The sequence below is a fragment of the Hevea brasiliensis genome, chromosome 8 (genome assembly GCF_030052815.1).
Source record: "Hevea brasiliensis isolate MT/VB/25A 57/8 chromosome 8, ASM3005281v1, whole genome shotgun sequence".
In the NCBI taxonomy this organism is placed as follows: Eukaryota; Viridiplantae; Streptophyta; class Magnoliopsida; order Malpighiales; family Euphorbiaceae; genus Hevea; species Hevea brasiliensis.
Window position 1 is genome coordinate 14135123 of NC_079500.1, and position 12363 is coordinate 14147485.

At 34.5% G+C, this 12363-nt stretch overlaps 1 protein-coding gene across 4 annotated transcripts in view; it reads left to right on the forward strand.

The window, feature by feature from the left end:
- Positions 1–6480: 6480 nt before the first annotated feature.
- The window catches only part of LOC110648417 (serine/threonine-protein kinase TOR), a 73331-nt gene continuing 67448 nt past the window's right edge, over positions 6481–12363 (forward strand). For 2 of the 4 annotated variants that reach the window (XM_058151357.1, XM_058151358.1), the window contains exons 1-4: positions 6482–6767; positions 7252–7590; positions 7664–7738; positions 7941–8113. In XM_058151357.1, the coding sequence (XP_058007340.1) occupies positions 6648–6767; positions 7252–7590; positions 7664–7738; positions 7941–8113 (707 nt within the window). In that variant the 5' untranslated portion in view covers positions 6482–6647. Of the gene's footprint in view, positions 6768–6789; positions 6946–7251; positions 7591–7663; positions 7739–7940; positions 8114–12363 lie in introns of those variants that run through there. The other 2 variants (XM_058151360.1, XM_058151359.1) reach the window with 2 other exon arrangements.

Sequence of the window (12363 nt, forward strand, 5' to 3'; positions counted from 1 at the left end):
AATGCATGAGTATGTCTTGTATGTATAATAATATTAAAATTATTAATAAAATCAATATCTACTCACAAATCTATCAAATATCACTGTGGCAGCTGAGCGAAAGAAGAAGGCTGATTCTGATCACCTAAACAATTATATTAATAAATTCATCAATATTAACACGAAATAATTATTTAAAAATTTAGGGTGTTACAAAAAAACATGGTAGTTTAATAAATAATCAGTTAGGTTTCGTTTATTTCATAGAAAATAACTTATATATGAAAAATGTTTTCCATGAAAAAGGTTTTCTAAAGAAATTATTATTTATGAAAATATTTTTCATTGTTTGGTTGAAATGTTAAATTAATAATATGTGACTATTTCATGAATGTACAAATATTTTCACATTTTAATAAAATTATTAAAGTTTAAGAAATAGAAAATGACTTCTTTTTTGGAAAAAAAAGTTATTTCTTTTAAAATAATTTAATTTTCCCTTTGATCAGGAAAATATTTTCCGTTGATCTATTTCTTGAGTGTTCCAAATGTTACAAAATATAGAAAAATATATTTTTTTAAAACAAACAGAGCCTTAATTGTGAACGATTTCAGTTTTATAATATTGAAAGTAATCATCAAATAAATTAAATTTACACAAATAAAATTTTGATATAAATAGGCTTAATTTATTAATATATAGTTTAAATTGATAAAATAAATTACTCGCTTTTTAATATATGTTACTAACATATAAATTAATAATTTTAATTTCACTCATAAAATAAAATATTTTCAATAAAATAAAAAAATTATTTCAAAAAATAAAAAAGAGAATAATTATAAATAAATAAAAATTTAATAGGTAATAATAATTTAATAAATACTTACCTGATTTTCATTTTCAATTTTGTAATTATGAAAGTATTTATCGATATAAATTTATATTCTTAACTTTTAATGATTAATTAAATAAGTAAAATATAATAAAAAATAAATATTAATTTTTATCCGAACTAAATGAATTTTCTTTCACCTTTTTTTGCAAATCTTTTTTTTTTGTTTTATAATTCTCAACTTAATTTCATCTTTTAATTTGTTTTACAAGAGTTTAATTGTTTGTATTTGGTGTTCCTATATTATTTAGGAATTTATGATAACAAAAGTAAAGGATTATATTAATATTATGAAGATTTCAGGGAATTTAGAGAATGAGATCAAATTGATCTCTTTATTGAAATTGAATTGAATAAATCTAAACAGGTACAGAGTTTTATATTGCTCTATTTACACTCGTGAGTTAAGATAGAAAAAATAAAAAAAGTAATGCTAAGACACTATAACAAACCTTTTTTTTTTTTTTTTGGCAAAGATAAGAATGCATTTAGGCCTTAAGAGGGCATCGAAGAAATTACAAATTCCACTTGCTGTAAGGGATTACAGAGAAAAGAAACATCACTTAGAGCTCTGCTTGCCAAACTATGGGCACTTTGTTGCCACATCATCTCACAAATGAAAAGGAAATGTGATCAAAACAATATGTGATAGCAAATATGTCTTGAATGATTCCTTGGATATAGATGGCAGCAGTTTCTCCTTGCAAAGCTTGTATGATTGCCTGGTTGTCACTTTCTAAAATGACATTTGGGAAACTTTTGCTCTTGGCTGACCAGATAGCTTCTCGACATGCTAGACTCTCAAGGATTAGAGGATCAGAGATAGCTGAGAATTTTCTACATAACCATTCATAAGGCTGGCTTGTGTGGTCCCTTAAAATAGCTGCTACTGCTCCTTCACTTCGTAATTTGTCAACAGCCACGTCAAAATTGACTTTGAAAGATCCTATTGATGGAGGATGATAGGCATTGTTGAGAACTATAGGATGCCGAGGAGAGTCAGCAACACCTACCTGAGCTAATGCATAGAGCTCATGGTGCTGAATAGCTACTGCAATGATTTCATTAGAGGAGGAGTGCACCTGATCAAACACTATTTGGTTTTTGCTTTTCCATATTTGCCACAAAGGAACACTAGCAGAGAGATAAGCTTGTCACTATGGGACTGTTGTTAGAGATGCCCTGAAATCTCAGTCTAGATATCCATCATTGAGTCGCCTTGTAACCTAGTAAACCTTAACTGGAGAGGAGAATTCCACCAAATATCCACAACTGTTAGGCAATCTAAAAACAAATGGTGGATTGATTCTGTTTGGCCACACACATCACACTCCTTAGGCAAGTAAGGCAATCTGCTATTGAGTAAAGCCTTGGTTGGGAGTCTTTCTTTTAGCAATTTCCAGACAAAATGGACAATTTGGGCGAGAGCTTTAATTTCCAAATCTTTTCCATAAATTGTTAATTGGGGATGATGAAGTTGGGATGGTACTAATGTGGATAGCAAGACATCTCAACAATTTCTTGGTCGTTTGATATCCGAATTTAACAGTATATTCGCCTGTTCTAGTAAAGTGCTAAACAATTCAATCTTCTCTTTTAGTTATAGGAACAGGAATTGTGAAGATGTTTCTAACTTCTTCATCTAAAAATTTCTCCCACAACTTTTGGATGTCCCATTCATACCCATTCTGATGGTAGAGTTGATAAACACACACAATGTCTTCTGTAACGCCCCTTTTGGAACTGGATAGTATTGTCCACTTTGGCCCACTGGACCTCACGGCTTTGTCCTTCACCCCCCTTCTTTGAGGCTCAAAAGTGCACTATTCGGGTTAGAGGTTTGTTACCTTATAAGGCCCTTTACCTCTCCCTACCTTTCTAATGTAGGACTTGGTTCATTGTTGCCCCCCATTTGGATAAGGTCACCAGCGAGCCATGTCTTCCTAGAGGATCGCTCTAAGCTGAGATCTTCCTTTATTCACGGGATATTATAGACCCATTAGCTTCCGCTTGGTTCATCCCCGAACCACGCCGTACTGTGGGAGGTTAGCTCTGATACTATATTGTAATGCCCTATTGGAACTGGATAGTATTGTCCGCTTTAGCCCACTGAACCTTACGGCTTTGTCATCTGGACCCTTTCTTTGAGGCGTAAAAGTGCGTTATCCTGATTAGAGATTTGCCACCTTATAAGACCCTTCACCTTTTCCTCCCTTTCGGATGTGGGACTCGGTTTATTCTTGTCCTCCATTTGGACAAAGTCACCAGCACGCCATGTCCTCCCAGAGGATCGCTCTCAGCCGAGATCTTCCTTTCTGCACCGAATGTTACATTTTTATATATGTATTTATTTATAACTATTTCATTTGCTTTTTTATTTTATTAAATCTATTGTTAGACTAAAAAGTAAAAGATTGCTTAGAAGTGTAAAGAGATTGCCGAACTAGAGAAAATATTGAACTAAGACATTATGCTTATCAGGTATTAATTGATTGGTTGTTATTTGTCCCCTGAATGAAGCTTAGCATGCCAATTTATAGAGAAAATCTTGCTTGGTAGCCAAGTTTGGTGGTTATTATTTCCATCACTTGTCACATTTTTCTCTCCGCTACTCCACTACCCCACTATCCATAGCCACCTATAACTACTCACAACTCCCATAACCATTCACTCACATCGCTTCGCCAATTTACCCACTACTCCACTCAATATCTATAACTATCCAATAAATAACACCAATTTATATAGATAATTATTTAATTGGTCTGACTCTATATAATTGATTTTCGGTCAACTTGAACTATAGGCCCAATCACATTAAATTAGAAATTTAATTTAATATTTCAGACTCATTAATTAATTGAGCTCAAAAATATTAAAATTAAATTATGATATAAACACTTCCATTTCTAAATAAAAGAAAATAAAATAAAAAAAATATTTTTTCTTTATTGTCCTTCCTCTCCCATTTTCGTCCAAAACAGCGCTACTGTTCAGGCATTAGGCTGGCTGCTTGTTTGGGCTTGAGATGACAAGTGCCCAATGTTGAGCTTGTGGTACCAACTGACCAAGTCCAGAAATTTTCATTTTTATTTTTATTTTCCCTAAATTTTTGGAAAGTGGTCAAAATTTCATTTTCTCTCCAAAATTTATTAAACCAAGCCAATAATTTTAGAAAATTATTAATTTTAGTTTAACTTTGAATTTAAAAATTTTCAAGGTCTCACGAGAAAAAAGAGTGAGACTATTTTCTTTTAAATGATGTAGAATTTATAACGCATGTGATTAATAGATTTTATTTTCTTTTAAAAAAAATCATATTATAAGAGACTGTTATTATTAGTAGGGCCGAGTAAAATTCGGTTCAAACCAAAAAATAGAATAGAATTGAATCAATTCATTTCAATCGGTTCGGTTTTAAAATTTAATCGGTTCGGTTCGGTTTTAATTTATAAAAATTTCGGTTATTTCGATTTGATTTTGAAGAGAAAAAAATCGATTAAACCGAACCGAACCGAATAGTGATTTATATAGTCAAATCAAATCGAATTGATTTTTGAATTAATTTATTTTTATGAAAAATTTATGAATTATATTTAATTATATATATATTAATTGTTTAATTTCATTGATTAATGGTTATTAGGTTCAAACCAAAGTTAAAATTAGACCAAATAACTTGAAAATCAAGTCTAAATTAAAAAATCAATCAAAAATCAAACCGATTGGTTTAAACAGAACCGAACCAAAATAATGCGATTTGATTCGATTCGATTTTTCACTAATTCGGTTCGGTTCGGTTTCTAAAATTAACGATTCGATTTTTATAATTTAATTCGGTTCAGTTCGATTCGGTTCGATTACTCACCCCTAATTATTAGCAGAGTTTTAATGGTTTAGTCTGCATAATTATTCACACATTTTCTCAAAAAATTTTAAACAGAAAGATAAGAGAATTTAAAAAAAATAAATTTAAAGGGATGAGATGTGATAGTAAGAGTTCTTTCTCCCTTAATCTATAATTTTGGATTTAATTATTGGGTATGAAATACTTTTTAAAATTTAGAACGAGGCTTTATTTTAAAATTTTATATGCCCGATAGTTTCTAAAAAAGAAAAGATAACGCGAAACAGCCAGAGAGAGAGAAGCCTCGAAATAAGGCGGATTACTGAAAAATCAAATTAAATCAATTTATAATTAATTGGTTCAGTTAATTTCAGTTATTTGATTTGATTTCTAGAGAAAAACCGAATTAGTCGAATCGAACCAATTTTTATCACTAACCAATGCAATACCGGAAGACACTAGTGATGTCCATTATGAAACCTTAACCTCTTCTGCTCTGCTGCCCTTGGCCCCACATTACACGTTCTGTTCCATGCTCCCTTTCACTTCTTCTTCTTCTTCTTCTTCTCACGAATCTCACCATTTGCCGTCCCTCTTCCTCCTCTTCCTCCTTCTCGCCGTTTTCCTCTTTCCTCTTCTCTAATTCTTTTTTATTAGATTCTTGGCTCATACCCTGTCCTCCAATTCCTCCCCTCTCAGCCTTTGACAGATGGGTCATCGCATTTGCGAGGGAAACAAGTCATGATTTTGTCCTGTCAAGAATCAACTCATTGCCTGTTACTGAATGGGTCATCGCTTTTAATTACACTCGGTAGTCGGTTTACCTCGCCTCTGTGCTATACCTGCATGTCCAAGAAAGATCGCCTCTGGTCTGGGTTCGTCTCGCCTGCGTTGCATGTATAATTTGCATATTTGTTTATTTTGATTCTGTAAAATGCGATTTGAGTTTTTTTTTGGAGAAAATGAAACGTTGATTAGCAATTTAGCATATTTGTATATTTGTCGTCGTTGATGATTTGGGGAAGTTTTTATGCCAACGATTTGTTGTTGTTGATGATGATTTGGAGATTTTTTTTTTTTTGACTGAGGATTGGGTTGAGCGCTGAAGGGTTTGAACGAATAAATTGAATAATAACTCTTAATTTGTTAATTTGATTTGATTTTTAAAATAATTTGATTTAATTTTATATTTTAAAAATTTTAATTATTTTTTAAAAAAATTAATTAAATTAAATTATTAAAATTTAAATTAATTTATTTTTATAATAAATTTATATATTATTTAAAATTTTATATATAAATTATTTAATTTTATTAATTAATGATCATTAAAAATTAAATTTAAATTAAAAAATTTATTTAAATTTAAAAATTTATTGATTCAAAGTATTTAGTTTAATTTGATTTTTTATTTATTTTAATTTTATTTAATTTTTAAAATATAATAATTTAATTAATTTAATTTTAATAATTCAATTTAATTTAATTCGTTTTAAGTCAAATATTCAGCCTTAAGGAACAGGGTGTTCACTGTTTAGGAATTGAAATGGTATGTTCGAGAATAGAAGAATTTGGGGCTTAAGGATTTTGCAGAAAGGATGGTTTTTAACCTAACCGAACCGATTCAGTTCTTCTAATAATTCGGTTCGTTTAGTATTTTTCATGAATTAAGTTTTCTGGTTTTGGGTTCGGAACCGAACCGACCTAGTGTTAGCTGGAGCTCAACTTCTAATCACTAAAGACCACGCGTGCTCGCAAGGCACTACGTTTACATCTAACTCTATTTGAACAGAAGACGGGGAGAACTGAAAAAAAGGAGAAAGAAAAATCTCTCAACATCTACAAGCCGATGTCTTAAACAAGATCCGCATAGTAACGAGGCCGAGCTTTGCGATTTTTAGGTTTTTCTTGTGCCAGCCAATAGAATGGCCTCCACGTCCCAGTCGCTCCGTTTTCTGGGACCTGCCTCCGCCGGCCCCGGTGGCGGCAGCTTTGATGCTCTCAATCGCATAATTGCAGACCTCTGCACCCGTGGCAACCCCAAGGTATGGATAATTTTGTTTACTTTTCATTTTTGGCCAAATTTTTTTTTGCTGTTTGTTTTCTCGGAAAATGAAGTCAGAAGAAGACCAAAGGCTAGAGAATTGTGTTTTGTCTGCTTTATTAGTTACTAATTGTATGCTGATTAATTGGAGTGCTGGAGTGAGGCTTTAGTTTTAAAAGGTTAGTGTGAAATATTGGTTAGCTTTAGTCTCAGTCTAGCTGTTTTATTGTTGAGAGTGTTCTTTTGTTTATCAATTAAATTAATCTAGCTTGAGATAGAGCTTCTAGGTGTGTTCTGTGGTGTTCATAGGGGACGGTTTTACCATTTTGTATTACTTCTAGTTTGTTCACTGAAGTGGAACTGATGTTTGAGTTTTGTGTTCTGTTGCTTTCATGTTTAACTGATTGCATCTTTAAAACTGCATATTTGTCTGATTTAACTTGTTCAATTACTTAAGTATGTTATTTATCTTATGCTTTGTGCAGGAAGGGACTGTTTTAGCCTTAAGAAAACATTTGGAGGAAGAAGCTCGTGATCTTAGTGGAGAAGCATTTTCGCGCTTTATGGATCAGTTATATGAACGAATTTCTAGTCTTCTGGAAAGTAACGAAGTTGCTGAAAATTTGGGAGCTTTAAGAGCTATTGGCGAGTTGATAGATGTGGCACTTGGGGAGAATGCCTCTAAGGTCTCTAAGTTTTCTATTTACATGCGGAATGTGTTTGAGGTAAAGAGGGATCGTGATGTATTGACCCTTGCTAGTAGAGTTCTTGGACACTTGGCCAGGGCTGGTGGGGCAATGACTGCAGATGAAGTGGAATTTCAGGTTTGTTATGCGCTTACTCAATGTTTAGCATCTTCTCTTGCCTTACATCATCTGAAATTTCTTATTGCCATAGATAAAAATGGCACTAGATTGGCTTCGCAATGACAGAGCGGAATACCGTCTTTTTGCTGCTGTTTCGATCTTAAAAGTAAGGCATTTTTTTTCTCTCTCACAAGTAAATGGCAAAAAATGTTGTTTTCTTTCAGTACCAGTGTGTTTTATTTATTGATGAAGTTAGGAAGACTCACTCACCATGGACTAGGGGAATCCAGATTTGGTTAACATGTTCCTTCAGTTATTAGAAATTTCTTCATTTTCAAGACATATGCTTTGTGTATTGACCATGGCAGGAAATGGCAGAAAATGCTTCCACAGTATTCAATGTTCATGTACCTGAATTCGTTGATGCTATCTGGATTGCTCTAAGGCATCCAACACTAGAGGTTAGAGAGAGGGCAGTGGAGGCATTGCGTGCTTGCCTTCGAGTTATTGAAAAGCGTGAGACACGTTGGCGTGTGCAATGGTTAGTACATTATATTTTATGAGATATTTTAATTTCGTTAAAGTAAATATATTTGGCATCAAGAAGCTCAAATTTTGCCAACCATGAGAGCGGTACTTGGTAGATTGTTTAACCTGTGCTTTGTCATTTGACCTCTCATTGGAGACACGTAAGAATAAAGAGCTTTATAGATGATTGAGAATTTTGAAAGAAGGTAGTTGGTAGAGGAGACAATCTTGTTAAAAAGATTTGCTAACTTTCATGAGAAGCAATATAATAGATTTTCCGGTTTAAATCTATTTTATTGCTTTCTGACTTTGGTGGCTAAAAGGTTGGAAATCATCCAGAGGAGGTTCCTTTGTGGATTAGAGGAATAAATTTATATATCATTTGGTAAAATGTGAGGGGGTCCTTTCTATGTTGAAACTTGAAAGCTGGGTCAGGGATGAAGAATCTTGTGCTTTTCAACGAAGCTATCCTTGGGGAAGTGGTTGTAGAGATGCATGGTTGGGAAGGAAGTTTTTCGTTGGGTCGTGATAGAGGCTAAATATGTTCTAGAGGATAACATGTTGTTTTCTTGGTGTTCTAGAGATTTGTGTTATGGAGGCACATAAGGAGGAGTGGGGGTAGTGCTCTCTCTCTCTCTCTCTCTCTCTCTCTCTCTCTCAGGACTTGATGTAATATGTCTTGATTGTAGGCCATTGTGATGCAGTACCTTAACTTAAAATGTTGTCGTACACACCCCTCAACTATTTTTCTTTTTAAAATTTTTTTGCTTTCTCCAAATTACAAAATTTCCATTGACAATTTTATGGTAAATTGCTGTGTTATAAAGACAATGTTGAAGCGCCCTTCAGATAACACAAGATTTGTCCCAAGGCTTCCCAATGAGCAACAGTTGGGGAAGACATAAACTGGTTTACCACATTAACGGCATAAGCAATGTCAGGACGAGTGACTATAAGGTAGTTCAATTTTCCTACCAATCCCCTGTATCTCTCTGGATCTTTAAACAACTCACTATCCCCTGCTAACAGTTGTAAATTTGGAGTCATTGGTGTATTACAAGGCTTAGCATCTAATTTTCCTGTCTCTATTAATAAATCGAGGACATATTTTCTTTGAGACAAGAAAATACCCTTCTTACTTTTCATAACTTCAATACCCAAGAAATACTTTAACAATCCCAAGTCTTTGGTCTGAAACTGAGTTTGGAAGAAGGTTTTAAGAGATGAAATACTTGCAGAGTCACTCCCAGTGATAACAATGTCATCCACATAGACTACCGGGAGAATTAGACCAGCCTCAGATTGCCTATAAAATACTGAGTGATCACACTTACTCTTTTGCATACCAAATTCCTGTACTGCTTCATTGAATCTCCCAAACCTGGCCCTAGGACTTTGTTTCATGCCGTAAAGAGACTTTCGAAGCCTACAAACTTTACCCAACTCTCCCTGAGCAACAAATCCAGGTGGTTGCTCCATATGCACCTCCTCCTGAAGATCACTATGAAGGAAAGCATTCTTGATATCCAATTGGTGCAGGGGCCAATCATATGTAGCTGCTAAACAGATAAACAAGCGAACAGAAGTAAGTTTAGCTACAGGAGAAAAAGTGTCAGAGTAGTCAACTCCATATGTCTGAGCATATTCTTTTGCTACAAGGCTTGCTTTTAACTTAGCCACAGAACCATTAGGATTTACCTTTACTGTAAATACCCATTTGCAACCAATAGCTTTCTTACCAGTGGGCAAAGGCAATAGTTCCCATGTACCATTAGCTCTAAAGCCTCCATTTCCTCTTTCATAGCAGCACACCAGCCAGAATGAGACAGTGCTTCACCAACAGTATTAGGGATAAGAACAGAGTTTAAAGAAGTAACAAAACACCGAGAACAAGAAGTAAATTGATTATAAGAAGCAAAAGAAGAGATAGGGTAAGTACATGAACGTTTACCTTTATGAAGAGCAATGTGTAAGTCTAGATCAGAATCATGATCAGTATAAGGTACAGGATCTTCCAACGAAGTAGCTGGTGGAGGATTTGAGTCAGGAATCTCTAATCTCCTGGAATAAACATGAATAACGTGAGGTCGAGTAGGTCTAGAGACAAAAGGATCAGACTGTAGGAGAGGATTAGACATTGGTTGGACAGTATATATTAAGAGATCATCCTCTTTTCCCTGACTCTCATACACAGATGATGGAGGAAAAAATGGAGTGGACTCAAAAAATGTGACATCTGCAGTAACAAGATAACGATTAAGAGTAGGAGAGAAACAGCGGCACCCTTTTTGGAGCCTGGAGTACCCAAGGAAGACACATTTGAGAGACTTTGGATCCAATTTAATAATCTGTGGACGAGCATCACGCACAAAACAGGTACAACAAAAAAATACGGGGTTCAATAGGGAATAAAGATTTTGTAGCAAACAAAGCAGTATAAGGAATATCCCCATTAAGGATAGAAGACGGCATACGATTGATAAAAAAATATGCCGTAGAAATTGCATCCGCCCAAAAGTGTTTAGGAACTTTCATTTGAAAAAGAAGAGCACGAGTTACCTCAAGAAGATGCCGATTTTTTCTTTTGGCCACGCTATTTTGGGATGGGGTATTTACACAGGAAGACTGATGAAGAATGCCATTTTGTGTCATATAAGACTGAAATTGTGCTGAAAAGTATTCTTTGGCATTGTCATTTTTTAATATGGGCACAAAAATATTAAATTGAGTTTTGATTTCATTACAAAAGGCACAAAAGATAGAAAACAATTCAGAACGATTCTTCATTAAATATAACCAGGTAACACGAAAGTAATCTTCAACAAAAGTAACAAAATAACGAAATCCAGTTTTAGAAGTAACAGAACAAGGACCTCAAACATCAGAATGAACTAACTCAAAAGGGGATGAAGCCCGTTTATTGACTCTAGACACAGAAGGCAAACGATGATGTTTTGCAAACTGACATGACTCACATTCTAGTACTGATAAAGACTGAAACTGAGAACACAGCTTCTTCATGGTAGACAAAGAAGGATGACCCAATTTACAACGAGCTTCAAAAGGCGTTAAGGTACTGAAGCAAACAAGCGACCGCGGTACATGATTTTCCAGAATGTAGAGACCACCTGACTCACGTCTTCTACCAATAATCTGCTTCGTCGTAAGTTCCTGAAACAAACACTGGTCAGGAAAAAAAGAAACAGAACAATTTAAGGTGCGAGTAAGTTTACTGACAGAAAGTAGATTAAAAGAGAATTTTGGTAGACACTAAACAAATGACAAAGAAATTGACGAAGTCGGGTTCGCAGTTCCAGAATCCATGACACAAGAAGTAGAACCATGAGCTAAAGTAACCGTAGAAGAAGTGAGATTAGACTGAAAAGTAGATAAAGGACTAGAATTACCTGTCATGTGATCTGTCGCACCAGAATCAATAACCCATTTGGATGAGGAAGACACAAGGCATGTAGTGGATTTATTTGACTCAGCGATCGTAGTGACAGGGGAACTGGTAGGCTTTAGAGATGCCTAATACTGGGAAAACTGTGCAAAATTCTCTGCAGATACCAAAATAGTTTTCTCAGAGGAAGATACTGTAGAATCCTTTGCTGCTATATTTGCCATCTGTGATCGCTGATTTTTCCTCTGAAGTTGCGGACAATTATATTTTGTATGGCCAGGCTCATGGCAATAATAACAAATGACTCCTCTTGAGTCCTGATTAGAACTAGCCTCTCCATTCTGATTACTTACATTGCTGTAATTCCTCCTCTACTTCCTCTTCTATTACCCTGTTGTCCATTTGGATTACGGCTAATAAGAGCACTACTGGCAGGTTGTGAAGATTGGGTACTTTCTGTACGAAGGACTCGTGTGAACGTTTCATGAAAAGAGGAAATCTCAGAACTGAAGAGAATCTGAGATTTAGCAGTCTCATACTGTGAAGGAAGGCCTGCAAGAAAACTCATAAGAGCCAGTTGCTCCCGTTGGGCCTGCTGAACTTTCACATCAGGACTAAAAGGCAACAATACATTAAGTTCCTCATATACCCGTTTAAAATTCATAAAATAAGTCGTGAGAGACTTATCTTCTTTCTCAGCACGGTAGAATGCCTTACAAACATCATAAAAACGTGAGATATTCTCTTTACTAGAATACAAAAAATCTAAGTAATTTATTAATTCCTTAACAAATTCACAGTGATTAATTAAACTAATTACCTCACTGTGAATCGAGTTCGGAAGCTGCAAAAATAACCGA